This window comes from Rhineura floridana, chromosome 7 (genome assembly GCF_030035675.1).
Source record: "Rhineura floridana isolate rRhiFlo1 chromosome 7, rRhiFlo1.hap2, whole genome shotgun sequence".
In the NCBI taxonomy this organism is placed as follows: Eukaryota; Metazoa; Chordata; class Lepidosauria; order Squamata; family Rhineuridae; genus Rhineura; species Rhineura floridana.
The window spans coordinates 38,682,978-38,709,702 of NC_084486.1; the positions used below are offsets into that span (position 1 = coordinate 38,682,978).

General features: G+C 41.6%; 1 protein-coding gene across 2 annotated transcripts; it reads left to right on the forward strand.

The window, feature by feature from the left end:
- The first annotated feature begins 3,133 nt into the window (after window positions 1-3,133).
- PPA1 (inorganic pyrophosphatase 1) lies at window positions 3,134-25,535 on the forward strand. Of its 2 annotated transcripts, none has more exons than XM_061635286.1 (11): window positions 3,134-3,232; window positions 11,537-11,601; window positions 15,986-16,039; window positions 16,381-16,500; window positions 18,414-18,500; window positions 20,281-20,407; window positions 21,435-21,562; window positions 22,764-22,846; window positions 23,063-23,132; window positions 24,348-24,387; window positions 25,167-25,535. In XM_061635286.1, the coding sequence occupies exons 1-11, from the start codon at window positions 3,208-3,210 to the stop codon at window positions 25,196-25,198; spliced, it is 831 nt and encodes a 276-aa protein (XP_061491270.1). In that variant the 5' UTR covers window positions 3,134-3,207; the 3' UTR covers window positions 25,199-25,535. The 2 variants fall into 2 exon arrangements, with proteins under 2 accessions (XP_061491270.1, XP_061491269.1); XM_061635285.1 differs by lacking the exon at window positions 3,134-3,232 and adding an exon at window positions 3,724-3,900.
- The last annotated feature ends 1,190 nt before the right edge of the window (window positions 25,536-26,725 follow it).

Sequence of the window (26,725 nt, forward strand, 5' to 3'; positions counted from 1 at the left end):
AGGACAGGGGAAGTGTGACCCTGTTATTCTTACTTGATCTCTCAGTGGCTTTTGATACCATTGACCATGGTATCCTTCTGGGCCGACTTGGTGAGATGGTTATTGGAGGCACTGGTTTACAGTGGTTCCAGTCCTATCTCCAAGGTCGCTCTCAGAGAATAGCATTGGGTGACTGTCTTTTGGCCCCCTGGCAGAGCTTGGAGGATTACTTTTAAAAAGTATTAAATTACAGTTACAATTGCATGGCCCCCAAAAGTAGTAATTACCCTTACAATTACTCTAAAAGTAACTGATCACTTAATTTTTTAAAAAGGTAATCACTACAATTACATTTCAGTTACTTTAAAAAAATGCCTACAAGGTGCTGGCCTTGGCTGCTGCACATATAAGCCTAAAACAACATTAAAAATAAACACACACATACAGAGGTAGTAGAATAATTCTTTTTATCCATAAGATAGCAACGGTGGTCTCTCCGCTGGTAAGGGAGGTGGGGAGGGAGGCAGAGGCCACTACTTGGAACTTTGCATGTCAAACCAAGTGCAACATACACACCCCAGCCAGCAAGCATAATCTCTCTCATTTAACCACCTCCCGGACCCTGCCCTGCCAGCAACTAAGGGACACTCACCCAAACATTTTCCCGAGATGCAAAAAAGCTAAAATACTGCAAATGCAGCACAGTAGCCAGAGGGTGGTGGAGGCCACTTTGTGTGCCAAGTGCAAATACAACATTCGCACACACACACAGACACACACCCGTGCGTGCGTTGTCATCTTTCACCTCCACAGTTCTTTATCTCCATTCTCCTGCTGCCTCCTTCTCCTTTATCCCTGTTCTTGCCCTCCAGCTCCTTTCTCCCTCCACTCCGTTCTTCTCCACCACCATCCATTGTTTTCTCCACTCCACCCGTCATGCTCTCCACCTCCTCCCTCATCGCCTCCTACCCACCCACAGAGCATGAGGGAAGAGCGATGCAGCACAGAAGCCCAGTTTGAGGCACATGATTTTCATCCACAAATCAGAGGAGCAGAAGACTTCCCCTGCTTCCCACCCCAAGTAATGCCCAAAAGTAATGCTGGAAACATTACAATTACTAAACAAAAGAAATAAAGTTACTCCTAATTCTATTACAATCAAAATGTAAAGGAATTACCCACTTGTTCCTCAAAAAAGTAATGAATTACAAGTAATTCCTTACTTATAACGAATTACTTCCAAGCTCTGGCTGTGGGGTGCCGCAGGGTACCATCTTGTCCCCCATCCTGTTTAACATCTATATGAAGCCCTTGGGAGCGGTCATCAGGAGATTTGGGGCGAGGTGTCAGCAGTATGCTGATGATACCCAGCTCTGTTTCTCTATAACATCTGAATCGGGAGAGGCCGTGCAAGCCCTGGACTGCTGCCTGGACTCAGTGGTGAGGTGGATGAGGGCCAATAAACTGAGTCTGAATCCTAGCAAGACGGAGGCACTATGGGTTGGTGGTTCCTGAGTTCAGATAATTGGCTAGTTGCTTGGTTTGGATGGGGTCATACTCCCTCTGAAAGAGCAGGTACGTAGCCTGGGGGTGCTCCTGGATCCATCTTTGTTTCTAGAGGACCAGGTGACCTCAGTGTCTAGGAGTGCCTTTCACCAGCTTCGGCTGGTAAGACAGCTGCAGCTGTTTCTGGACCAGAATAGCCTGACCACTGTTTTCCATGCACTGGTAACCTCCAGGCTGGATTACTGTAATGCGCTCTATGTGGGGCTGCCCTTGAGGTTGGTCCGGATGTAGCAGCTGGTGCAAAATGCGAAACTGCTCACTGGGGCAGGGTATCATCAACATGTCACCCCGCTGCTGAAAGAATTGCACTGGCTGCCCATTTGCTATGGGCCAAGTTCAAGGTTCTAGTTTTAGTGTACAGTAGGGCCCTGCTTTTCAGCGTTCCATTAATACGGCGGCGCCAGCAGTGATCAGCTGGAGCATGGGGAGCTCCAGCTGCTGCACTTCAGCTGACAGCGATCAGCTGTAGCGCACGAGCCCCCGCGCTCCAGCTGATCACGCGCTCTAGCTGATCGCTGTCAGCTGGAGCACAGTGGGCCCCCACTTTTGGGCAGTTTTCGCTTTTTGGCGGGGGCCTGGAACATAACCTGCCATATGAATGGGGCCCTACTGTACAAAGCTTGGGACCAGGCTATCTAAAAGACCGTCTTATCCCTTATATACCATCGATCACTACACTCTGCAGGTGAGGGCCTCCTGCAGATACCATCTTATCAGGAGGTCCGTTCTGCACAACATAGGAAACGGACCTTTAGCATGGCAGCACCTACCCTGTGGAATTCTATCCCCTTAAATATTAGACAGGCGCCATCTCTGTTATCTTTTCAGCGCCTATTGAAGACCTTCCTCTTTCAACAAGCATTTTAAGTTGAGACCTATCCCAGTCTGCGTCTGTGTTGGAATTGCTATTTAATATGTTCTTAAACCTTTTTTTTTAACATTTTTAAATCTTTTTTTAGATGTTTTGAAAGCTTTAAAAAAGTTTTTAAAGATGTTTTGTTTTAATGTATTTTAACGTCTGTTTTTATATTTTAGTGCTTTCGTTTGCTACCGTGGGCTCCTGTTGAGAGGAAGGGCGGGATATAAATCAAATAATAAATAAATAAATACTATTATCTCCAGTGGTGGCTCGTGCTCAGTGGGACTGGGAGGGCAGAAGACAGGGAGCCCAACAGTAGATGGGAGTCTGAGCCACCGACAGGCAGAGCCAACGCATTCTTCCTGCTGAGTACTAAAGAGAAAGAAGCTGGCAGACAGCGCCACCCCAGGACTGGTTGTAACTCAGAAGGCAGGCAAATAGTGGCTCGCTGAGGCCAGACCGCGGGTGGTGGGGCAGTGCCCGAATTTGCCCTAAGGCAGCCTTTCCCAACCAGTGTGCCTCCGGATGTTGTCGGACCGCAACTCCCATCAGCCTAGCTGAGGCTGATGGGAGTTGTGGTCCGACAACATCCGGAGGCACACCTGTTGGGAAAGGCTGCCCTAAGGGATCAGCTTCCACCCTTTAAGGGTTGGATTCCACCAGCTTGTGGAAGACTTCCATTGCGGTTTCTCTCGCTCCGCGTTCCAAAAGTGGGAAGGAAAAGCTGGAAGACTTCCTGCGTTTATCGCAGAAGTAGAGCTGAGAGCGAACGAGCGGTTCAATATCTCCGTATTGTATGTAGGATGGGTCTGCTGATGCTGAAGCCAGGTTGCCTTTCGATAACACTATAACTACTTATACCCCTTAACCGAATAAAGATTCTTTCTATTCTCTTTGGGGTCGAAGGAGATCCCAAATATATAAAGGAATTTGGGGAATGGGCTATCAGAGTTCAGCCTTGCTCCTTGCTCTAGGCGATTGGAAAGCTGCTGCGGCGGGGGTTGAGAAGGGTCGTACCAGAGAGGTAACTGTTTTACGTCTCTTGCGGCAAAACCAGCTGAGCCAAGGCGTCTTGGGGCAGCTAAGGCTGCAATCCTAACCATGAACACTCAGAAGTAAATCCTATTCAATTCAGTGGGGCTTCCTCCCAGGTAAGTAGGATTAGGAAAGCCGCCCTAAAGCCTAACGAAAGTATCTAAAGAGTCTGCGCAGCGCTGAACCCGGCGTGGCGCCTGGATGATGAAACGCGGAGAAGAGATTGCGCGCCTGCGTAGTGCAGCGATAGGCGGAGCGGGGATGACGATAGGTGGGTGTGCCTCTGACTAATAAGAGGCCGCCTGAGGGAGGTGGCGGCGAGTGCGTGGTCTGTCCTTTTTCGCTTGCAGCCTCTGCTGTCTCGCGGTCTCTCAGACAGCCGGTTGGAGCGAGCGCTATGGCCAGCTACAGCGTGGAGCAACGCGGCTGCCCCAACAGCCTCGAGTACATGCTTTTCTACAGTGAGTTCTCTCGGGGCGGCTTTGGCGGGAACCGGGATTGTAAAAATCTCCCTACCGGAGGCAGCCGTGCGCGCGCGTGTGAGCCATGACTATGAATGAAAGAGGGAGCAGCGCGTGCCCCTTAGGAGGACGTTTGTGGGGCAGTCAGCTTGCCTGCCTAGGAAAAAGCCACCGCAGCAGGGCTTAATTTGTGCCACGGCTGTGTCCCAGAACCTTATCGTTGAAACAAGTATTGTAAATCGGCGTCGTAATAACGTCTCGGGGTCCAGCTTTGGAATTAACAAATAGGAATTATTTTACGCATTGATGCCAAAGCTCCAGCCTGGGACGTTCTTATGATGCCGATTTATAATGTTTATTTAAATGATCAGGTTTTGGCCAATCAGAGCGGAGAGTATAACATTTGATTTTTATCCTGGATGTATCTTAGTGAGTAAAACTTGCAGTTGTGTAAGTTTACTTGGAAGGAAGTCCTATTGAATTCATTGGTGTTTATGCCCATGTAAGCGTGTGAGAAGGTTGCAGCCAAATTATCAATCTGGGCAAGAAATCCCGGTTCAGATTTCGCCAGTGCTTTGAGTTCTGTCTATGCCCTCTTAGGCAAGCCACTTTCTCTTTTCAGCCTTAGCCCTGTGTCTGGAAGAGGGATATTAATACTGACCTCCCCCAAAGGGCTGTTGTCAGGATTATGCAACAAGATGATGCATGTGAAATACTTCGTTAACACTCTAATAGTGCTGTCGCTATCTCGCTATGGTGATGAAATGGGATTAGCCAGCAAGAAGGAGATAGTCTTTATATACCTTGGAAGAACCTAGGTATTTAGGGATTTTTAAAGAAAGAAAAGGAGAGGTCCAAGGGAAGGCAATGTGTTTGTGTTGCTGCAGAAGTCTTTCTACTTCCCTGAGGTCTGATGATGTGTTCCTCCAACTTGTAACCCTCAAATTTGGGGTTGGGGATGTGTGCATCCTCTGACTTCAGTGCCCCCTCCAAACTCTTCCACACAACATCCTCCATCTGCTGTATTAGAGGTTCAGGGATGGCTGATCCAGCAGTGAAACGGAATCCTATAATGCTATAGAATGGCAAGGCACATTTTCTCACCCCTGAGGTTCTTTGCTGGCCCCTAGTTGTTAATTCTAACTTTTGACCCCAAATGGTGGTGTATGTAACACTTCTACAAATTCTGTGGAACATAGCATGTAATAAAAGTAAAGGCACTGACTAAGTATTCTGGAAGATGTGGGGCGTGTGAAATGATGGCTGCCCTCAGAAACTCTGGCAGGGAACTTCTTCAGTAGAGAAGAGGATGTGCTTTCCCAAGGTACCAAAAGGAAGAAGAGTGCTTACCATGAAAGCAAGTGCTTGTGTGTGGTGAGGCTTAGGGTGTCTGGTAATGGTATTAACTCTTCATGTGGTGCTGTGTTGAGAGACTGGCCCAGTTTGCACGTAACATGAAACCATACTTTAAAAACAAGCTATGGCTTAATGTAAATGAGCAGGCACCATGGGAAAAAAACAAGGCAGAGTCTGGCTTGCTATGTCATCTGAACCTGGGCTTATAGTTTGTTTCCTCTATACAAACCACAAGCAGTAACCACTTCTGTCCCCCTCCCCTGGCTCCAACTTCTCTCATCTTTCAGATGAGTTAGATGTGTTTAAGTACTCGTTGCATACTTGGAGCTACGAGTTTGCTTATAGCTCATGGTTTGTTTAGAGCATTATCTCTCAAACAGTGGGCTGTCAGCCACTTTCAGTGGGCCTTAAGTGTTGCAGCCTGCCCAGTGCCTCATTGCTTGGCTAACCCACCCACTAGCCATGTCATAACCTTTTGCGTGGATCGATGCCACCACCTGCAACTCCTTGAGTGTTGAGCAAAGATGGCTGGAAAATGGATCAAAAATTGGAGAGGAATTTCAGCCTCCTTGGAGGGGAAAGAGCCAAAGAAGGTGTTAAAGGAAATTAGAAAGTGAGAGAAAAGGTTGCTATTATTAATAGGAAACGAACTGGGAGTAGGGAAAAAATGAGGGAAGAAATTTCTTATAGGTGAAAGAAGTGACTGTAAAAGGGCCAGGAGAGGGGGTGACAGAAACTGGCAGATTGGGACAGGAGGGGCATAAGGTACAATTGGAGTGTAACAGGAGAATGGGAGGTACAGGAGATGAGTAAAATGTATTTGAGAGGTGTGTGGGGATAGGAAAGGGGACATATAAAAGAAATAGCCTTCTCCACCTGGAGCCTCTGGATCAGCAAATTCTGCCTAAAATGGGGAGGCTGAGTCATTATACCTCCAGAGCAAATGGATTAATTGAAACAATTACTGCCCCCTTTAAAAAAAAAAAATCTTAACTGCTGCTGCTGTTCAGAATTTCCCAGATCTACCTGCTCATCTAGCTACTTTCTGTGGTAGTTAAACCTGCTTCCGAGATGCTGAACCATGCTCCTCAATTCTAGCTGTGTTCCTTGAGAGAGGAAGATTGAAGGGTGTATTGATAGGGTAGTTTGGAGGGCTTGGGATGGGTAGGGGACATATGGCTTGGGGGTGTCTGGTAAAAAGGGGATAAATGGCTGCTCTTGGATCAAATGGGAGGGGTGATCTTAGGCAATAAGGAGTAGTGTAGAGACTGTAAATGCAGTAATTCTGGTCCTAAGTGCCAGTGGGTCTTATGGCATAGGGGTTGCCATTTTTATGGGTTTTGAAGAAATTTCCTATTTCTCTTGGTGTCCCAGTACTGGCAGGTAAGCTGTTCTCATTTAGCCCTCCCCCATTCAACAAACAGTAATTGGGTTTAAAGTCTGAACAGACTGACAGATATGAGCAGTGAAGGTGGCTGTAAAACTAAAGCCTCCTACAGTATAATCCCTTCAGGCGATTTTCATTTCTTCCTGGTGGTGCTCCACCTCAAAACAGTTTCAGTTCTTGCTGCACAAGGAAAAGTGTGCTAACAATATGAGACCGTCTAAAGTTTTCTTAACGGGTGTTCCTAATAAGCAGAAATAAGCTGAATCATAAACTGGTCAGCTGGAGTGAGAGACTGCGACTGCAGTCCTTTTCTTTCTGAAGTCTCCTGAATCCACAGTCAGGCAATATCTTTGTTAGGACTAATCAAAATGCCAAAGCAGGGCACCCAGCTCCTTCAAGAGACAAAGACAGGAGCAGACATTGAGAAGAGAGGATTCATATGCTAGATCCCGTACCTTGGAGGGGGGGGGTCCCTCTTGTAAAAAAAAAGAGAGAATTCTCCAAGCTGCATACTCTTCTAGATAGATAAATAAGTTAAGTGTTGAGAAAATTTAAATGAAAAAATAATAAATTTTGTAGGTTACTATACCATGCAATAGTACTCTGCAGTGGTAATGTCAAGAACAAACCCAGGAAGCTGAGATAAAATAGTATTTCATATTCACCATATAAACACAGCAAGTGTTTGTTCCTGTCTACTGCAAGGGGGAAAATTCCCCTTAGTGACAGAAATGTGAAGCTGTCCTACAGCCATGCATTCTAGTGAAAATATGGCCTGACTTGCTAGCAGGGTATTGACAACCTTGCAAATCCAGAAAATTCAGTGAGCTCACTGGTCCACACATACCTCAGTTAATAACTTGGGGCACATCTATAGCTTTGGATAGTGGGGCAAACACTTTGGATACCTGGAGGTGATTTTCTCATTGCAGGCTACCAGGCAGCCAAGAGACATAAAACATATGGTTTTATGCCCTTCCAGAAATTGGGCTTTGCTAGATCATGTATGTATTACTCCAGGTTCCTATGTGTTGCAGAAGTACTCTGTCCTGATTTCATTGTCAAATATGTGAGATCTTTCTCAAGATAATTATTGAACCCATCTAACAACTTTTTTTTTGCAGAATTTTGCACTTTTATATTGTGAAGCACAAAGAAGAAAAAGTACCTCATACTAAAACTATAATACATTTGTTTAACAAAGCAGACCCTTTCTATTAACCTTCTCTACACCAGGAGTTCCCATATTGCGAGCTTCATTCAGGTGGTCCGGAGCATGGCTGCATATTGATTTTTAATTGTAGCTTTATTGCTTCTTTTATTTCTTTATCTTGTATTTTACCGTTTCAGTTCTGTGGACTGCAAATTGTAACACAATAAAATACAATATAAGAAATAAAAGAAGCGAAGCAATAACATACAATTAAAAATCATATAGCATCTAGCACAAGCATTGCAATTGCTAAAAAAGGCAGAAAAATTATGTCGTGGTCTGACAAGACCCTCAGCCATTTTCAAGTCATCTTTCGTGGGGGGGGGAGTTTGGGAACTACTGTTCTAAACAAAGGAAGGAATTCCTGGACTGGCTGTCAGTTTCATTATGGAAGTAAACTACAAGACATGTTGATTCCCATAAACTCTTGAATTGGCCAACTGCAGTGAAAGATATTTTGACAAGGGTTGCTTGCTTCACGGAGACGCCCACCATTGCTTTACTCAGTTGTGGATGTTGCAGTCAGTATACTTCCAGTGGTTGCTGAGACAGAGGGGTTCCTGTTACCATTTCTTATATTAGTGGGAAGCTGCAGTCTCTGCATATTTACTAGAGCGTCACTGCTTATTAGAGTATATATGCTTAGGATCACACTAAACAGCTTGCACCTCAGACTGGATCACAGCAAGGTATAATTGAAACCTTCAGGCCTTTGGACACAGCTACAAAGTTGATACAGTTGTTGAACCAATTAGATGGCATTGTCCCAGCAAGTACTTAAATTTGTGGGCGAATAGCTGCTTATCAGTAACATACTAACCAAAGTTGCTGGTAAACTCTGGATTTCATTTCACAGAAAAGGAAATTATTTTGGGGCGTTTGCTGTATGGAGGTTGCAGTAATATCACAGGGACCTATTGGATGGTGCTCATTACTTCACTGTGAGGCATGTTCTTATTTTTTCTGTTTCTTATCTGTGTCACATTTAATGTCCCACTGATTTTGATAACCCCCATCCTGTTCTTTCTTTTCTCACCCCAATTTTGGAGGCTATGTATATCTGTCTTCTGCAGCACTCAGATACACATTTCCTGTAATGAAAAAGAAACAGGTTATGCCACCTTTGGCAAGCCCTTCAATTAAGACGGTATCACCACAGCTAGTGCTGAGAGAAAGCATTGTGTTGTCTTCATGGAAAGGTCCTTAATTTAGCTCCAGGCCATTAACTCTTTGCCTACTTTGCAGATATGCTTATTTTCCTGCAGATGAGGGAGAGGTGATCTGTAGGGCTAGTACCGAGGATGAAAGAGTAGGTAGACGTCATAGAAATAGCATGAGATGCCCTTGGATGATGGGACAACAAGGAGCCCGTGTTTTACATTTGGAATGTCTCCCTTCAGTGGTGGCATTCTTTGGCAAGTGCATGGCATGCAGGTTGGTCTCCAAGGTGGGTCTTGATATGCTTGTAGTAGTATATTTAGAACTTTAAAGGGTCTAGTAATGCTTTTTGTATCTTATTTCTGTAGATCCCTTTCTTGCCCTCAATTCTTGCTTGTTTACTAATATGCACCAAGTACTGAACTGGGTTAAGGGAGGTATCAATCTCCCTAAATATTTCTGCAGTGATTATAAAAGGGTTGAGCCCAGGATGAGAATGCCCCACAAGGTTCAGGATAGGCTTTGCTGCTAGCGGGGAAGAAACCTGGATAAGAATAATACTGGGAAAGCTGCAGTTGGGGGCCTCCAGATTCCTAATGCCCAAGAGATTGCAAGTGAGTTTTTTCCCTGGGAGAATTAGACCATCAGTTCCAAAATGTAAAAAGAGTTCCAATTAATAGTATTGGGCTACATTAGCAGTTCACTCTCTTTGGTAAATTAGTGCATAATTGGGGCAGCCCATACTTCTCTTAATCAGAAGTCCTAACACATTAAATATCTGATAAATATGTGTTAAAAATAAATTATAATATGACCTTGGACTAGCCTTCCAAAATGTTTGTTTTGAGCACAGTGTTCTATATCTACTTTGTGTCCTTATGAAGCAGACTGCTAATACAATTGCCTATTTCAGTAAATGCTCCTTGAGGAACAAAAGTGGAAGGAGTACAGTAATCACATTTTGCTAGACGAGTAAAGACTGGAAGATTGCACTGCCAACCCATTGCTGAGAGCCCACAGGTTTCTGTTTTACATTGCTACTGAATCAAAGTGAAACATGTTTCTGCTTATGCTGGCTTAGACGATGGGCCTACCCTGAATAGCTTCTCTGACTGGTAGCAGTTGCTCTCCAGTGACTCAGACAAAGGTCTTTCCAAGCCCTGTTACCCAATGTCATTTTAACTGGAGGTCTTCTGTTTGCACAACTTTTTTTCTGCTGCTGAGCTATGGCCTTAAACCTAGATGCAACTTACTAGGGCCTCTTTCATGGGTCTACCATGTCATATGGGAGCATATTTTCCATGGTGGTACTTTTATGTGGTTACAGTGTGTGGGTAAATATTGCCAACATGTAAGGGGGAAATAGTTGGGTCTTTCCCACCCAACCAGTATCCCAGTGGGTGGGAAATATGCTGACTGGTTGGAACGATGCACAAAAATGGCTCTGGCCACATGGTTGCAGTTCTTTCTCTGACTCCCATACACAGAAACACTCTGCAGCTGTGTGTGATAATTGGCATGGAGAAATGATGCTATGTGTGTAGGGAGGCTAAAAGTAGTGGGATTGTGATATGTATTAAAGTTTATCTAAAAAATAATGCCTTCAACATTGTTCAAACCGACATATAGGAAAGGATATTGTTCACCTTTGGAGAAACAAGCTAAACTGTTTCAAGGTAACTTCATACCAGCTTCAGTTCTCCTTTGATAAGACCAGAGACTGTTTACTTGGACAAATCTGTGCGAGACATTTGCCAAGTTTTTACCATTTTCAAGGATTCCATAGTTTGCTCTTCAGGCAGAACTGTTCTTGAGATACCTGGGAGGACTGAACTTGCTATGCTGGGACACAAAAGCAGCAAGTAGGGCTGGCTTGTGGTGGGGGGTTTCACAGTATGCTCATAAGAAGAGGTTACAGGTGTATTGGGCTGCTGGAGCCTTGGAGACTGTGGGCAGGCCATTTGAAGCACTGCAATTGGCTAAAGTAGCTTTAAATTGGGTGCTGGAGGTAAACTGTGATGAACAGCTATCACATTTAGTATTGGTGTCCTTAACGCGGTAGCACAAAGTCTAGTGTATGACTGTCATTTGAGAAACTAGGATATGTAGGAATTCTATAAAACATCTGGAGTGTTAAAGATGCTGTCAGTGGCTATTAGCCATGATGGCTATGCTGTGCCTCCACAATTGGAGGCAGTATGCTTTTCAATACCAGTTGCTGGAAACTGCAGGAGGGGAGTGTAGTCTGGCACTCGGGTCCTGCTTGCAGGCTTCCCATAGGCATCTGGTTGGCCACAGAGAACAAGATGGCCCATTAGCTGCTCTTATGTTCTTATCCTGTTTCAATTATTTCATTGGAACAAAAACTATTTCACAGTGGGGCCTTGTCAATTTGATTTTTACAGACATTCACATTCTTTAAACATTCTATCCATGGTACTTTCTAAGCTTTGTTTTACTACTGCATTTAGTTAATATAATTGAAAACTTCCACTTCATTGGACACTTTCTTTGTTTTTCAGAAAATGACAAAGGACAATACATTTCTCCGTTCCATGACATTCCAATACATCCAGATGGTTGCCAGGTAATGCTTGTGGTCATACTAAACAGAATTTTGTCTCTGGTGTTTCCCCCCCTGCAGACTGTATAAAGGTGACTACGTTACTAGATACAGAGTTATTTACTCTTAATGGGGAAAAGCTGTTTGTATATCTTAAAAGTAACTGCACCTGAACTTCAGGAGTAGCCTGAACACAGTGTGGGCATGCAAATTGTTTCTTAAGCAGAGAGAGAGAGATCGTTTGCTCTGCCACCATTGCTTCCTGGTGCTTCAGACCAACTCTTACTTTGCTCATCTTCAGATGGTCCTATGTTCCAGTGGGAAAAAATAGGGCTCTTAAATGGAAAACAGTGAAGCTGGTTCATTACATTTTGTGTCCACCTCATACAGTGTTGTATTGTCAATAACAATGAAAAAATCTTGGCATTGATTTCTAAGCTGCATTTCCTTCCCCTAGTAGTTTTGTTTCTCATCCTCTTCTCCAGATTTAAGGAGTTCACTTTTTTTATATCCATACAAGAAATCTTTCCCTACAACTTGTTGGATATTGAAGGGATTTTCTCATTTCTTGCAACCTGTCTTAAGCTCACATTTGTACACATTGGCCAGCTTCAAAGTTTAACAATGTTGATCCAAGAAATCATGCGTTTGGGGGCAAAATGCTCCTTATGCTTATGTGCTCAGTCCTCGCCCCTTCCCTGCTCCTCTCGCACACCCTGCTTTGACACTTATATTGTGGTTTTTTAAAATCAGTTTTCTCTTGTATCCGAACTGGGAAACTATGGTTTTCAGGCAGAGATTAAAGCAGCCTATCAAAACAAGACTGGAGGCACAGAGTGTCTCTTAGCTTGATAAACTACAGTTTATTCAATCGAGTGTTTTTTATTAATCTTTGTATTGCTGATTTTCAAATACAAGAAAATAAACATGACAAAATAACATTACAGCAGTCAGAATAGATCTTCTGCTACAGTTGTAATGCTCCACTACATATTCCTTGGCCAGTAAGGCAGATTGGGATTGGATCAAGAGCGTTATTTCTGAAATGAAACAATGTTTGTTTCATATCTTATATAGCTTTTGTTGTTGCAACAGTAGTGACAGCTTGACAAGTAGGCTAGACACAAAGCTTGAGGCACTGAAATCTTCATATGTTGACTTCTAGAAATACTGTTAAGCTAAATAGTGTTATGTTATTTGGGCAGCCCATATGTTGTCAAACAGGGCATGGCACTAATGTTCTTGACTTGCCAAGTCATAGCAGATTTTTTAAATTATTATTATTCAACATTTGGGCTATAAGTAAGATTCCAGGATTACTACTAAAACTAAAAATAGTTAGCAACAGAACAACGAGACAAGAAAGAAGTAATTGAGGCAACCTATTCATGCACTGTAAACATTTTTTAAAAAAATTATTTTATTTATATTTCCATTTATAGACCGCTTACTATCTGAAAGATCTCAGAGCGGTTTACAATAGAATACATAAGGTACAATAAAAAAGATCAAATTAATTTACAAAGCAAAATACATGAACAATATCCATATACATAAACACAGTATAAAAGCCAGAGTGGGTTGGATGTTGCTGTTGTAATTGTGTGGGTGTGGCCTCTTCCTGTTCGATATTTTGATCCCTTCCTTTCTCTAAAAAAGATTATTTTCCTCCCTCACTGGGTCTTGAACCCAAGGAAGGCTGTGGGTACTCTCCACAGGTCTCTAGTCAGCAGAGGCATGTGAGTGCTGTGTGGCCTCTTCTTCCTTCCATTTGTGTGTTGTACACAAAAAATAGTCCTTGTGAGTGATATGGGCCATAAGAGTACAAAAGAGTACTTCTAAAGCATTGACTTAAATATATTTGTGTAAACTTATCAGCTCTAAAATTCCTCTCACAACTCGTCTCTGTTTCAAGTTGGTCTCCCCATCCAGATTAGCAGTTTTTATGTGGCACAGGCCATCGGGATCACAAGCTGCAATATATCAGCAGGAATTATTTCATTACAACGTGGCTGAATGATATCTCCAACTTTCACTTCTTTCCAGTATCTGGTGGTGTATTTCCTTTCAGTCCTGCAGTAGACCAAACACTTAATGTGGTTGATCTCCTCTCTCTCCCTCTCTCTCCCTCTCTCTCCCTCTCTCTCCCTCTCTCTCCCTCTCTCTCCCTCTCTCTCCCTCTCTCTCCCTCTCTCTCCCTCTCTCTCCCTCTCTCTCCCTCTCTCTCCCTCTCTCTCCCTCTCTCTCCCTCTCTCTCCCTCTCTCTCCCTCTCTCTCCCTCTCTCTCTCACACACACACACACACACACACACACACACACACACAATCTCAATCTCAGTGCATCGTTATTGTTATCAGAGGGGCAACCCTAGAGGCAGGAGCTTCATATGTTCTAGAATCCAGTCATGGGAATGGTCACGAGAGTCAGCCCACAGCAGCAGAATTGGCTTTGTGTGTGAGGCCCTACCTCTTTGGAGGTGACATGCTGCTTGCTTATCTGTTTGAGACACAAATACAAAAGTTAATGGCCACAAATGAGCATTTTATTATCCCTTGTCTTTTTTTTAATTGCAAGGGTGGCTCTCTTATTGTCGTGGGTTCTCCACAACTTCAGTTGCAGCCCAGTTAAGGAGACCAGTTTAGGGCAAAAGGTTACATTGCCCATTCTTATCTCTGCTCTTGCTCCTAATCCTGGTATTTTTAACATCTGGAGAGGCTTGTAAAGTATCTCTGTCTGGGATTGGAGATGTTCTTAATTTATCAGTACCTGGGCTGCTGCCCTCATTATTTTGTATGGGCCTCACTGTATCTTTCTGTACTTGCCCAGTGCATGGAAAACTAGACTGCTTCTCTTTAGATATAAGAGTGATCTGATCTGTTGTATATTCAAAGGGTCAGGAGCTTTTTTCATTCAGAAAATAGCCACAAAACTAGATAATGCTAGGGCTTCTGTCATAAATTTATTATGACTTTAATATATTCAGTAGCTTGTTTGTAATTTATATGGCAGCTGCCCAAGATGGTTCAAAACCATTTGATTCATGCCTACATAATTTCCAGCATTTTTTCTGTTTCTTAAAAAACTACTTTTTTGTTCTGAAGGAAAAAGGGGTATTTTCCTCCCTGTCTCCAGAGGTATGCTGTAGATCAAATTGAAGCCAGTTCAAACTTTGAAAAATGTAATGAAAATTTGTGGGGGTTAGGAGATGGGAGGCCTGTGGAATGCATTTAGCTACTAAGGCTGCAATCCAATACACGTCTAATCAGAAGTAAGCTCCATTGAGTTCAATGGGACTCCCAAGGCTAAGATTGCAATTCTGTACCCACTGACCTAGGAGGAAGCCCCATTGCACTTTTGAGTAGATATGTATAGGATCGCAGTGCAAGGCTCTTCTGCATATCTCAAAAATATCATCACAGTTCTAGCTTAATGAAAAATCTGAAAGCATTATGGCAAAAAAGTCCCTCATTCTTCATGCCAACCAGGATGCCTATTCCTGCATTAGAGGTATAACTTTCGAAATAATACTATCCTTTCCTATGCCAGCACTGTAAATCTTTCTTAGCAAGAATACTTGGGGATTGCACTAGGATAGCTGATACATTGGCTAGTGTTACAGCAACAGAAGTATCTGTGCAGTCCAATTTTGTGCATGTTTCCTCAAAAGCAAGCAAGTGTATAGGATACCAGACCTAGTCTGTAATTGTACTAGAGGAGCAGCAGATGTACTCTGACATTTACAGGCCTGGCTAAGAGGGTAGATCCATCAGGACAGAATAAGATTGTTGGGGTGGGGGAGAAAAGAAACTAGAAACAGTAGGTATGTGGGGAGGGGCATTGTCCTGTGATTACTCAGGCCATTCCCAGATAATGCTAAAATGATGGGTCTCTGACTTTTACAAAACTGTGGGGTGGAATTTGCTATTGGGTACTGCTGTGCAGATTAAAGAATCTGTTACATGTGAAATCTTAACCCATATTTGAAAGCAAAACATACTAGTATGGTAGTGCTCCATGAAACCTTTAGCCCTGTGTAAACTCCTTGCGTACTCTTTCGTAATGGACCCTCTTACATACCAAGTCACATAACAAAAATACCTGAGTTCATGTCTTCCACAAATGAGGTAGGGTCTCAAAGACAGAATCATCTCCCCACTGATCAACTCATGAAAGCTAATCCTTTATTTCTGTTTTTGGAAAAAATGACCTTACTTGAATACTAAGTGTTTTGCTACTTTTTTTTAAGGTCTACTGTCCAGACACTTACCAATAAATAACTGTTAACTGCTATACTAGGAAAACTATAAGCTAAAAGATTCCTACACAGTTAAATGTTCAATTCTAGATTTGCATAGATATGGTGTATATCATACAGTTTATCCTCTCTGGTTTCTTATTCTTTCCAGGATAGGTTCAACATGGTTGTGGAAATACCTCGATGGACCAGTGCTAAGATGGAGGTAACTTCATGATTTCTTTGGAAAGATGATGTTCCTGGCTTGGTGGCTATCTTTGTTAAAATCTGTTTATCTACCAAAGATATAGCCTCTCTGCATCAGTATCTCCCAAATTTGAAATTGCCTGACTAGTTAGTATAGAAACTAGCAAACGTTCTAAATCTGCAGTTCTGTGCGCAGTTAGGTTGGGAGCAAGTCCCATTGAATTTCTGAGGTTTCAATTTGGATATTTCATTTACTTAGGCTATATGAATTGAAGCATCTGTAGGGAAAATATATTCCTAGAACTGGATTATTGGTACATTCTTCTGTGCATACTAATCTAGAGAATTATTCTGTTTTAGATTGCAACCAAAGATCCTCTCAACCCTATTAAGCAGGATGTGAAGAAAGGAAAGCTGCGTTATGTTGCTAATTGTTTTCCCCACAAGGGTTACATTTGGAATTATGGTGCTATTCCACAGGTATTTTAATATATTTTTCCAGCTTTTTTTAAAGGGTCCTTCATTAACAGTTTGCATAAATGTCCATTAGATTATCCCTCCAAGTATTAAGTTTCAGTGCAACCAAGTTAGCAAAGCAACATTTTTTTTAAAAAAAGACAACAAAATACTAATGAGGAGAAACTTGTTAGCATTGCACGGACAATCGTTGGCAAAATCTCAGGAGAAAAACAGGAGTGTCCTGTATGTTGTAAATAAGAAAGCTGATGGTGCTACAGCTGAATCAGTGGCTTTGTAGAACACAGTTTGCATAATTTCGGGGTCGTCATAAAACTATATATTGAGCCTTCTAAAAGCCAGCAAAGGTTAAAGTGAGTACTGAATGAATATTGACTGAGACTTTACAAACATAGCATTCCAGAGCTCTTTCTGGGCTTTCTCGAAAGAAGAGAGGGAAAACAAGTCTATGGAAGCTGTGCTACAGTATAGATTTATTACTGTAGTATCAACTTTTTTTGATGTTTTGGTCTTTTAATTACTTCAGCTAATTCAGATCCAACATTTGTTTTCTAGCTAGAATTAATTCTTCACTTTTGTCAATTTTCTTTTTTCTTGTCTCGCTGCTTGATCCTCAACTTTCTTGTGGGAGAGGATAATGAGAAAGAGACTAAAACATACCGTTGGGCATTTCCTCCTCATCAATCGGCATTGTGGTTACTGTTCTTGCATCTTTTAAAAATGTACTGCCTTCAAGTCGATTCTGACTTATGGCGACTCTATGAATAGGATTTTCATGAGGCTGAGAGGCAGTGACTGGCCCAAGGTCACCCAGTGAGCTTCATGGCTATGTGGGGATTCAAACATCTTTACTTCAAACCTATCTTGTCGCAAGTTCCTTTTAACCACAAAACTGCTCAAACTTGCTCTGCCCATGTCAGTCTTCTGTCTTATAATTATGAAGATTTTTTTCTTAAGACTATATTGAGGTCACATCTACTTTCCAGATTGGCAGCATTTGTTCCAGCTGAACTGAAATCAGTAGAATAAGAGAACCTTTTGCATTATCATGTAAATTGTTCCAGAGGTCTGTCTTTGCCAAGTTTTTAATGACTCTGCTTCTGACCTGGAAGGAAGTTAGGTCAATTTCTATTACAGCAGTCTAAACTGCAGCTTCCCTGAGGCAAGTGTTATCAACACATCCGTAAGGTAACTAAATGTGTGTACATGGAAGTCTCAGACTTTAATTCATATGAACATGTTCTGGCTAATGCAACAAATCCAATGGCATGTTGAAATTTCATAAAGAATTCTAAGATTTCCCTACTGCCTTCATATACAGGAAAATCCAGTGTTTCATGTATATGGGAAAGCATATATAATAAAAATATAAATATGTAAAATTGTAAATAATGTATAAGCAGCCCAGTGCCATAGTGACAGGATGGAATACTTGTAGTATTCAGGGCTGTGGAGTTGGAGTCGTGGAGTCGGAGTTGAGAGCAATTTTGGGTGGCGTCGGAGTCGGTAGAAATGTACCGGTTCCAACTCCTTCATAAATGGCAAATGTATATTAACTAGTAATAACAAATTTACTGTAGCAAAATGGTAGCACAAGGCATTTCATCACCACCACGTGATTCCAGAGCTTGGAAAAGTTACTTTTTTGAACTACAACTCCCATGAGCCCAATCCCTGGGGCTGATGGGAGTTGTAGTTTAAAAAAGTAACTTTTCCAAGCTCTGGATTCACGTGGTGGTGATGAAATGCCTTGTGCTACCATTTTACTACAGTAAATTTGTTATTACTAGTTAATATACATTTGCCATTTATGAAGGAGTCGGACAGTAGAAAAATAGAGGAGTCAGGAGTCGAAGGTCTGGCGTACCGACTCCCCAGCCCTGGTAGTATAGTCACTTTCTTTTCCTTTTTTTTAGACATGGGAAGATCCACACCATAAAGATGAAAATACTGGCTGTTGTGGAGATAATGATCCAATTGATGTTTGTGAAATTGGAAACAAGGTAACAAATATCTTTGAGATAGAGGTGGTGGGCATTTGGGGCTATAAACTGTACTGTCTACCTTGTTGAAGCTTTAGCAATGCGTATACCTGAGTGTCTTGTGGGACTGGGTTTCTCAACTAGTTGCCACTGTAACAGAATGCTAATGTTGCAGTGAGTTTTAAAAAGTGGTAGATAGCTTGTTCTGTATATATAGCCATACTGGAAATGTATTAAGAACTGTAGAGCTTATCAAACGTTGCCTGTTAACGTCGTCTGATTCCAGAGGGGTTGTAGCATGATTGATTGGGAGTCTTATGGTACCATACAGATTTATTGTGGCTTATGTTTTAATGGGCTATAATTTACTTAGTCAGATGCAAGAAGTGCTATCCTCAGCTGGAAATATAAAACACTGTATATACTGGTACAGGGAGAAAAGTTTGTAAAGGGTGGGGCTAAAAGGCCATGAAGTACAAACATTTGTCACATTTCTATGTAGTACCTAAATACTACTTAAATAGCATTTAATCTTGCGAGATGCCATGAACAGTTAAGTTTATTCTGTAGTGTTGCCATCAAGCTGTTATCCCCGTTGACCCATGAAAAAGCTTGATGCAATCATATGGATATTATGACAGGTGAAAAGTCAGACTTCTGATCTTCATGTTCGGTCTCTCTGTCTACAAACACTAGCAATTGTCCCTTTACATCAGAACATAACAATATGAAAGCTGAATTTCTTGGGAATCTTTGCACTGACCCACAAATGCCTTGGGTAGTGCATGTTTGTCTCTGGTTTAGGCAGAATATTGGTTCAGTCATGTTGCTGAGCAGTTGGTGAGATACAGTGCCTTGCAAAAGTAATCAGACCCCTGACCAATGCTCTCGAATTACTGAATTAGATGGTACATTGTAATTTCGCTCTGTATGATATTTTATTTTGAAACACTGAAACTCAAAATCAATTATTGTAAGGTGACATTGGTTTTATGTTGGGAAATGTTTGTAAGAAACATAAAAAACTGAAACATGTTGCTTGCATAAGTATTTAACGCCTGTGCTGTGGAAGCTGACAGTTTACACAGATGAAAGAAATTGCCCTATTGAGGATACAATTACCTTACCATTGGCCTCCACCTGTGACCCATTAAAGTTGCTGTCACACTGTCAGGATAAAAACCCCACTGTTGAAGGATCATTGGTCAGGCTGTGGATCTGAAGGAAAATGAAGACCAGAAGAGAGAGAGAATGTAATACAAATGCATAGATTAGGAAAAGGGTACAAAATAATATCCAAGTATTTGGATATCCAAGTGAGCCTAGTTGGATCAATAATCAGGAAGTGGAAGCTGCATCACATCACCCAGACACTACCAAGAAAAGTCTGTCTCTCAAAACTCAAACAAGGAGACTTGTGAGAAAAGCCATAGAGAGGCCAACAATCACTTTGAAGGAGCTACAGAGTTCAGTGGCTGGGAGTGGAGTAATGGTACACCAGTAAACCATATCAAGAGCTCTGCATAACACTTGCCTATATGGGAAGGTGGCAAGAAAGAAGCCGTTACTCAAAAAGTGCCATCTGAAAGCATGTCTGGAGTTTGCCAGAAAGTGTGAGAGTGCACCTGCTGCCATGTGGGAAAAGGTTTTGTGGTCAGATGAGACTAAGATAGAGCTTTTTGGCCAAAACTCAAAGCGTTATTGGTCTGATTACTTTTGCAAATCACTTATATATTGTGGCTTGCTTGAAATTTTTTGTGCAATCTTGGATCTTATTAATGAGGTACATCTCCTCAACCAGGCATGTAGCAGAGGAGAAATCATTCAAGTGAAAGTTCTGGGTACGCTGGCAATGATTGATGAGGGTGAAACAGACTGGAAGGTCATTGTGATCAATATTGAAGACCCTGAAGCTGCTAATTTTAATAGTAAGTAGCACTGAAGTGAGGAGAACTTGCCTTCCCCTTATTTTAAATTCACTGCATGGAAGGATGAGGTCCGTACAGAGCACAACTGACATAAACTGCATTCATGTCATGAGAACAGCATATATAGTGTGTGTGGCAGGTACGTGGCACCAATATTGTTGCCACACAAATCTTATGAGAGGGTAATCATGAAAATCCTATTTGTCCTGAACTGAGTGCTAATTGCATGCTGAGACTGAGGAGTAACTACTGGTGTTGGTGCAAGCAAGAAGGATCAAACATTCTTGTGGTTAAAGTGTTTTTAATGGCAAAAACAGCAACTGCCTTGTTTACTGAAGCAAGTGCAAGCATTGCATTGAGGATTTTCTACCTTTAGTTGGCTTGTAACTTGGGGACCAATTGTAAAGTGAAGATGTTGATCCTTCTCAGAGGAGGTGGGATCTCTGCCTAAAAGGCTCCTAAAGTATGGCCAGACCTGCAGAAATCTCCATAGCTGCAGATTATGCAAATAATTAGGAGGACTGGCAGGTCTAGGTGTTCACTCGTGAGATGGTACCTTTATAAAATATCAGCCTAGCTTTGAATTGTCCTTCACTGGATGTGATTTCCCCTTGACTTTCTGCCCACCAGTTAATGAAATGTTTGTGCTTGTGTGTGGATGGAGTTCTTGGATTAGCCTCGTATTTTGCATATGGGCTGATCTCTAGTGGGGTCGTCAAGTTTGCCTTTGCAACAAGAGTCCACTGGGAAATCTAAGAATAACGTTGCATTAGTTAAGTTGTACATTTTGGCTGCAGTCCAGAGAAATGAAAAAAACCACATGCAGAGTGTTCTGGGTTCTTGTGCCTACTCTTGCAGATCCTCCACAAACCTCTTATCCATGTTTAACAGGAGCTACTGGGTAGGAAGCACAGATGATGGTGGAGTGAGGACAATAAAACCTGTTCTTCGATCTAAGGCACATGCCCTTCTACTTCGATTTGTTAGTGTCTGGCTGGGTTCTGAATTCATGTTTTTTATTTGTAAGATATTGATGATGTTAGGAAGCATAAGCCTGGATATCTGGAAGCTACAGAGGATTGGTTTAGAAGATACAAAGTACCTGACGGGAAACCAGAAAACCAATTTGCATTCAATGGAGAATTTAAAGACAAGGTATCTGTGCCTCTTGAGTCATATCTGTCAGTATCTGAAATAATACTTTCCCTTTTGCACGCTAATGAAATTGACATACCCTGGGTCTCAAAAGCATAAACAGTGTGCCCACACCAACTCTTTTTAGTTCCTGACGGTAGCATTGTAGAGCCAGAGTTCTCCACACTTCATCCTGTGGTGCCAGTTCCCTTGATTAAGGCTTCATTTTCTTCATGTGGAAGTTAATAACTCATTAAATAGGTTCAAGTTTTCCTGTTAATTATTCTAGGCAAATAATTTCAAGAATCCTTCCTGATCAGTAGCCTTCCCCTTCTTTTTTCATTAGATCCTTTCCTTGTGCTCTTTAAAACTGGGTAACTACTTGCATTCACTTGCCCTAACTTTCTTTCATTTTTGATTATGTTCTGACCTTGCATAACTTTTGTCTATTTCATACACATCTCAAGATGCCTCACTTTCTCTCCCCCCTCAAACATACATTTTTGGTACAGAGGGTTAACTTAAGAGTAAATGATTGCATATGAATAAATGAGTGCAAATTAGAGAGGAAAGTGGAATGCCAAATCCTTCCCTCAAAGGGATTCTCTGTGGTCTCCACACAGCCCTTGATAAAAAGACACATATATCATAGCAGCTTAGCCATTCTCTCTCAAGCTGAGACATAGTCAAAGGACCCTTTAACCCCTTTCTCATTTGTTGGGCTGTATAAGATTTCTGCCTTGATATATCTCAGCTGCTCATTTTTGTGTGCAAATCAAGACACAGATGAGTGGTAGTGAGCAGTTGAGTTTCCTGAAGGACAAAGTTTGTCAAAGCCTCTGTTGCTCTTCATTCTGAGTTGGAAGTGTCCCTTGTCCATATCCTATAGCATAGAGAAGGCATTAATTGGCCCTCCATCCCTTGCCACTTCAAAATATGGCCCTTGTTAAAAACTAGTTGCCAACCAGAAGTGTGTGGTGCCATATTAACATTACTTTAGGAGATGAGATTAATTTTTTCTACATAATTCAAGAATGAAGCACATGAAAGGGCAAATTTTAAGACTGGAACATAATTGACCAAACTAGATTGGGACACAGTGCAGACTTGTGCAGTTATCGCCTTTGACCAGATAAACATTTATTGCAGTAAACAGGAGACAATAGTTGCATTGCAGATATTGAGAAGAGGCATTGAACTTGTTTTGTTTTCTAAATCATAGGGTTATGCAACTGCTATTATTGAAGAGACCCATGGTTTCTGGAAGGCTCTAGTAACTAAAAAAACAGATAGAGGCATTTGCTGGTAAGTTACTTCTTTTTTTGGTCATGGGGTTTAAAGAGATGGAATCAAATGAGAGGAATAGGTATAGCACTGTTGTAACATCCGCACTCCTAACATACATACAGCATTGTCTTGTGAAATATGTCAGTGTAAGGGGTCTATATCAACATTTCCATATTGAATAAATACACATCGGAGAAAACTTGGCTACTTTTATAACTGACCTTTCTCTTCTAGCACAAATACGACTTTGTCAGGCAGTCCTTACTATTGCAGTCAAGCATCTGCTGAAGCTATTGTGGCAGTGGTAAGCAAATTTGGTTGACTTCTATGTCCCAGACATGTTAGAACACAATTTTAATTATCAGGGCAGTGTATTCTGTGCAAAGACCGAAAAGCCACCAAATCTGACAAGGGCTGTAGAATTCAGCATCCTGGAAATACTGGCTTTTGTCGTCTTTTAAGGAGGAGGGCTTATAGGCCATGTCTCATGAAATCTCTGATGGTCCAGAAGTGGGCTCTTCATGTCCCACATAGCTCATTTATCCCTCCCCATGACAACCATAATCAGAATAAGTTATGCACATTAAGCAGACTTGCTTATAATTTATATAGGGTGCAGAATTTGGTGGTGTTATATGATTTATTTAAATCATAGAGTATGCCCAGCCCTGAATGTTGGACACCTACTCCTGAAATTGCAGTTCATGTTGCACAGGTGTCACTTTTTTAAGAGACTATCAAAAGTGGGTAGATCCTATGACTATTATTGTGTGTTTTTTACTTCATTGATTACCAGGATAATTGGGAAAATGTGAATACTTCAAGATCCTACTCTAGTATTTGAAGAATACTACTTCTTTGACACCATGGGTAGAAGTATTATTCTAAACCCATGCATTGCAAATTGTCGCAAGCCCCCATAAGTCGCTTCATGCAATTGCTGGGAGAGGCTTGTCTTCCTTTACAAGTCCTTGTAAGCTCCTTTTTTTATTTTATTTTTTCCTGGCTGACTGCTAGGAGAACCCACTGTTCCTTGTACATCTCCTGTCACCCACACCCTTTGTTCCATGGACCTGCATAGTTTTGCTCTCCCTCCTTCTCAGCTCTCCATTCCCTATGTAAGAGTAAGCACTGTGAACTGAGATGTCTTCTTGCTTTCTCTGATAATTTGGGGAGATGCACATCTTCCCTTCTGATGCAGGAGTGCTTGATAAGAATTATGACCGGAAACTCATATTCTGATGAATTTGGTTAAATGCTTAGGAATGGTTTGCAATAATCCCAGAATACCAACTTCACACTGCAATACCAGAACTTGGTCCCAGGACACATTAAACTGTTACATTTTTAGTCTCAAGTCCCAGCTCCTCAGAGATATAGTTCTACAGTGAGGATCAGAAGAGGTTTTTCCCCCCGGTTAGTACTAGAAAGGGTGATAAATTTGCATATTGAAGCTAAATAAACTTAATGGGATTTTCTAAATTTAACAGTAATTCTATAATTAATGCTTTTTCCTCAGGCACCTCCCTGTGGGCCTCCAAATCCAACACCAACTGAAGGTAACCTTAATTCAAAATGAATTTTAAATTGAGAGTGAATTTGAGAAGTGTATGTGTATGGCCTTGGAGTGGGAATCTTAAGCTGACAACTCCCATTCTGCATCCTAACTTCTATTATGCTGACTTTAAATTGAAACTTCTACTTTAAAAGAGCTCAATATTTTGTTTTCAAGACTTAGACCAGGGACAGCCAGCCACTCAGAATCAGAGCTCCTGTATGCTTGTGGTTTGTATAGTACTTCTGACAAGGGCAGCTTATTATACAACGCTCTAGGTATTTGTAAAATTGCACCTGCCAAAGTTCCTTTATCTAAAGTTTCTGTTGACATGAACAGGAGGTCCAACATTAATATTTGACAACCCTGGTTTTTGACCCAGTTACTCAGGACTGCATTCTGTATTACTTTTCTCTTCATGTTCTTAATATTCATGTAAAATGTCATAGACATCTTTCTAATGTACACATAATCAGATTTAAGTTAAAGGCATGGTCCCAGGCAAAGCTTGCAGAAGCTGTTCTAGCAAATGTCTAGTACTTGTTCACTTGCAGCATAAGGAACAGAAGCCTTTAACTGCTCTCTTGCTACTTCCATACTTCCAGTTTTTAAGAACAAAAGCCAGAATAAATTATATGGAAACTGGCAATGAATGACTGGCTTGTATGAAGTCACTTCAGATTTATCATGGTGGCTTGCCAAGCCTTGACAGAATTTTAGTAATGTTATTTAATGATGCTAAAGTGTTTTTTCCTTTCTTCATCCCTTTGCCTTCAAACACAGTGGACAGGTGGTTTTTCTGCAACAAAAAGTGATGAAATCACATTATGGAGTAGTTGCTGTCTTATCATCAGGATACATGCTTGCTGAACCAGATGAGAACTGAAAACTTCAATCTCAAGAGCAGCTCTGTTTTGGAATAAGAAACAGTTTATTATGATACAACAGATTTTGCTTACCCACCAGTAAATGTGTACTTAAAATATATGCTCAAAATATATCAAGTTCCTTGAGTCTGAGCAGTTCTTGTATAAAACACTAGCTTGACCATTTTCAAATCTACTTGTACATCATGGCATTCTCTGTTGCAGAACCAAATTGTGTGTAGATATCCATATTTGTTGCTTACAAAGATTTTTTTCCTGAATCTAATTCTGAAGTTTGCCTCCTTAATGGTCTCTTAAAATTCTAATGTGATCAGCCGGTGGGGACTGAATGTGGGTGGGTAACCTAGCAGCATTAATGCTGAGAGGAGCATTTGGCCCATGCACCTATACTCTGCCACCTCAATGTACACATGGTGGGAGTGCTGCTGTCATAATTCATGTGGCAGCGCTGGCAGTTTTAGGTGTGCAGAAGCAACTGTGGACCTTGGCCTGGATGGTCTGTGTGGGTGGTAAAAAGCACAATTTGGGAAGTTCGTTAATACAAAATTATAGAGTTTAAGATGACTAAATTGATGCACAGCTTTCAACTTCTGGTTAATGAAAGTGAAAGCTACATTTGAATGGCAGGGCCATGACAAACAGGACAATGACAGCATTCCTGTTTCTCTGTGGTGTTTGCTTGGTGTTGACTGCTTTGACTGTCAGTCTTCAGTTTTATATCAGGAGTGCCACTTAGGCTGCAGTGGGCCTAGGGCCCCTTGTGCCCAACATGGAAGCCTTTTTTTCCTGATAGAAATGAAGTTTGTAGAAAGCATTGACACTGACTTTATTTTTCAGGCACAATTGAAGTTCTAGAGTTAACCTGAAGTTCCCCAAAACAATGTGCTGCACATTTCCTTGAGGCCATATTTTGTTAAAATATAGCACATACTTTTCTCTAAAAGCCATAGGTAACTGCTTTCTGTTTTTGAAAGACTTATTTCACTGATTTGGACAGAATATTGTTCTATTCCATATAAAATGCTTTTTGTGTAGTTAAGAATAAGATAACAAAACTTCCCTCCTGGCAGCTGCGTTGTGATGTACATTCCTTTTGTTGTATTGGAGACACAGTGATTCTTTCAGTAATTATAATAAGGTGAAGTCTGAAGATTGTGGGTTTTCTTACTTGGATCATCATGAGTACTTGTGTAGAAAGCAGAGAGTCCTCTTCAGAAAGGAGCATTTTGAGTGCGCTTGATGGGCGATAAGCTGTAGAACAGGGGTTCCCAATCTGTGGTCATTGAGCTTCATTCAGGTGGTCCATGGCATGTCTGTAAAAATGCAATTAAAACCTGTACAGCATCTAGCACAGTGCATTTCAATTGTCTTAACAGGCAGAAAAATCATTAAGTGGTCCACCAAGACCCTCAGCAGTTTTCAAGTGGTCCATGGGGAAAAATGTGAAAACTACTG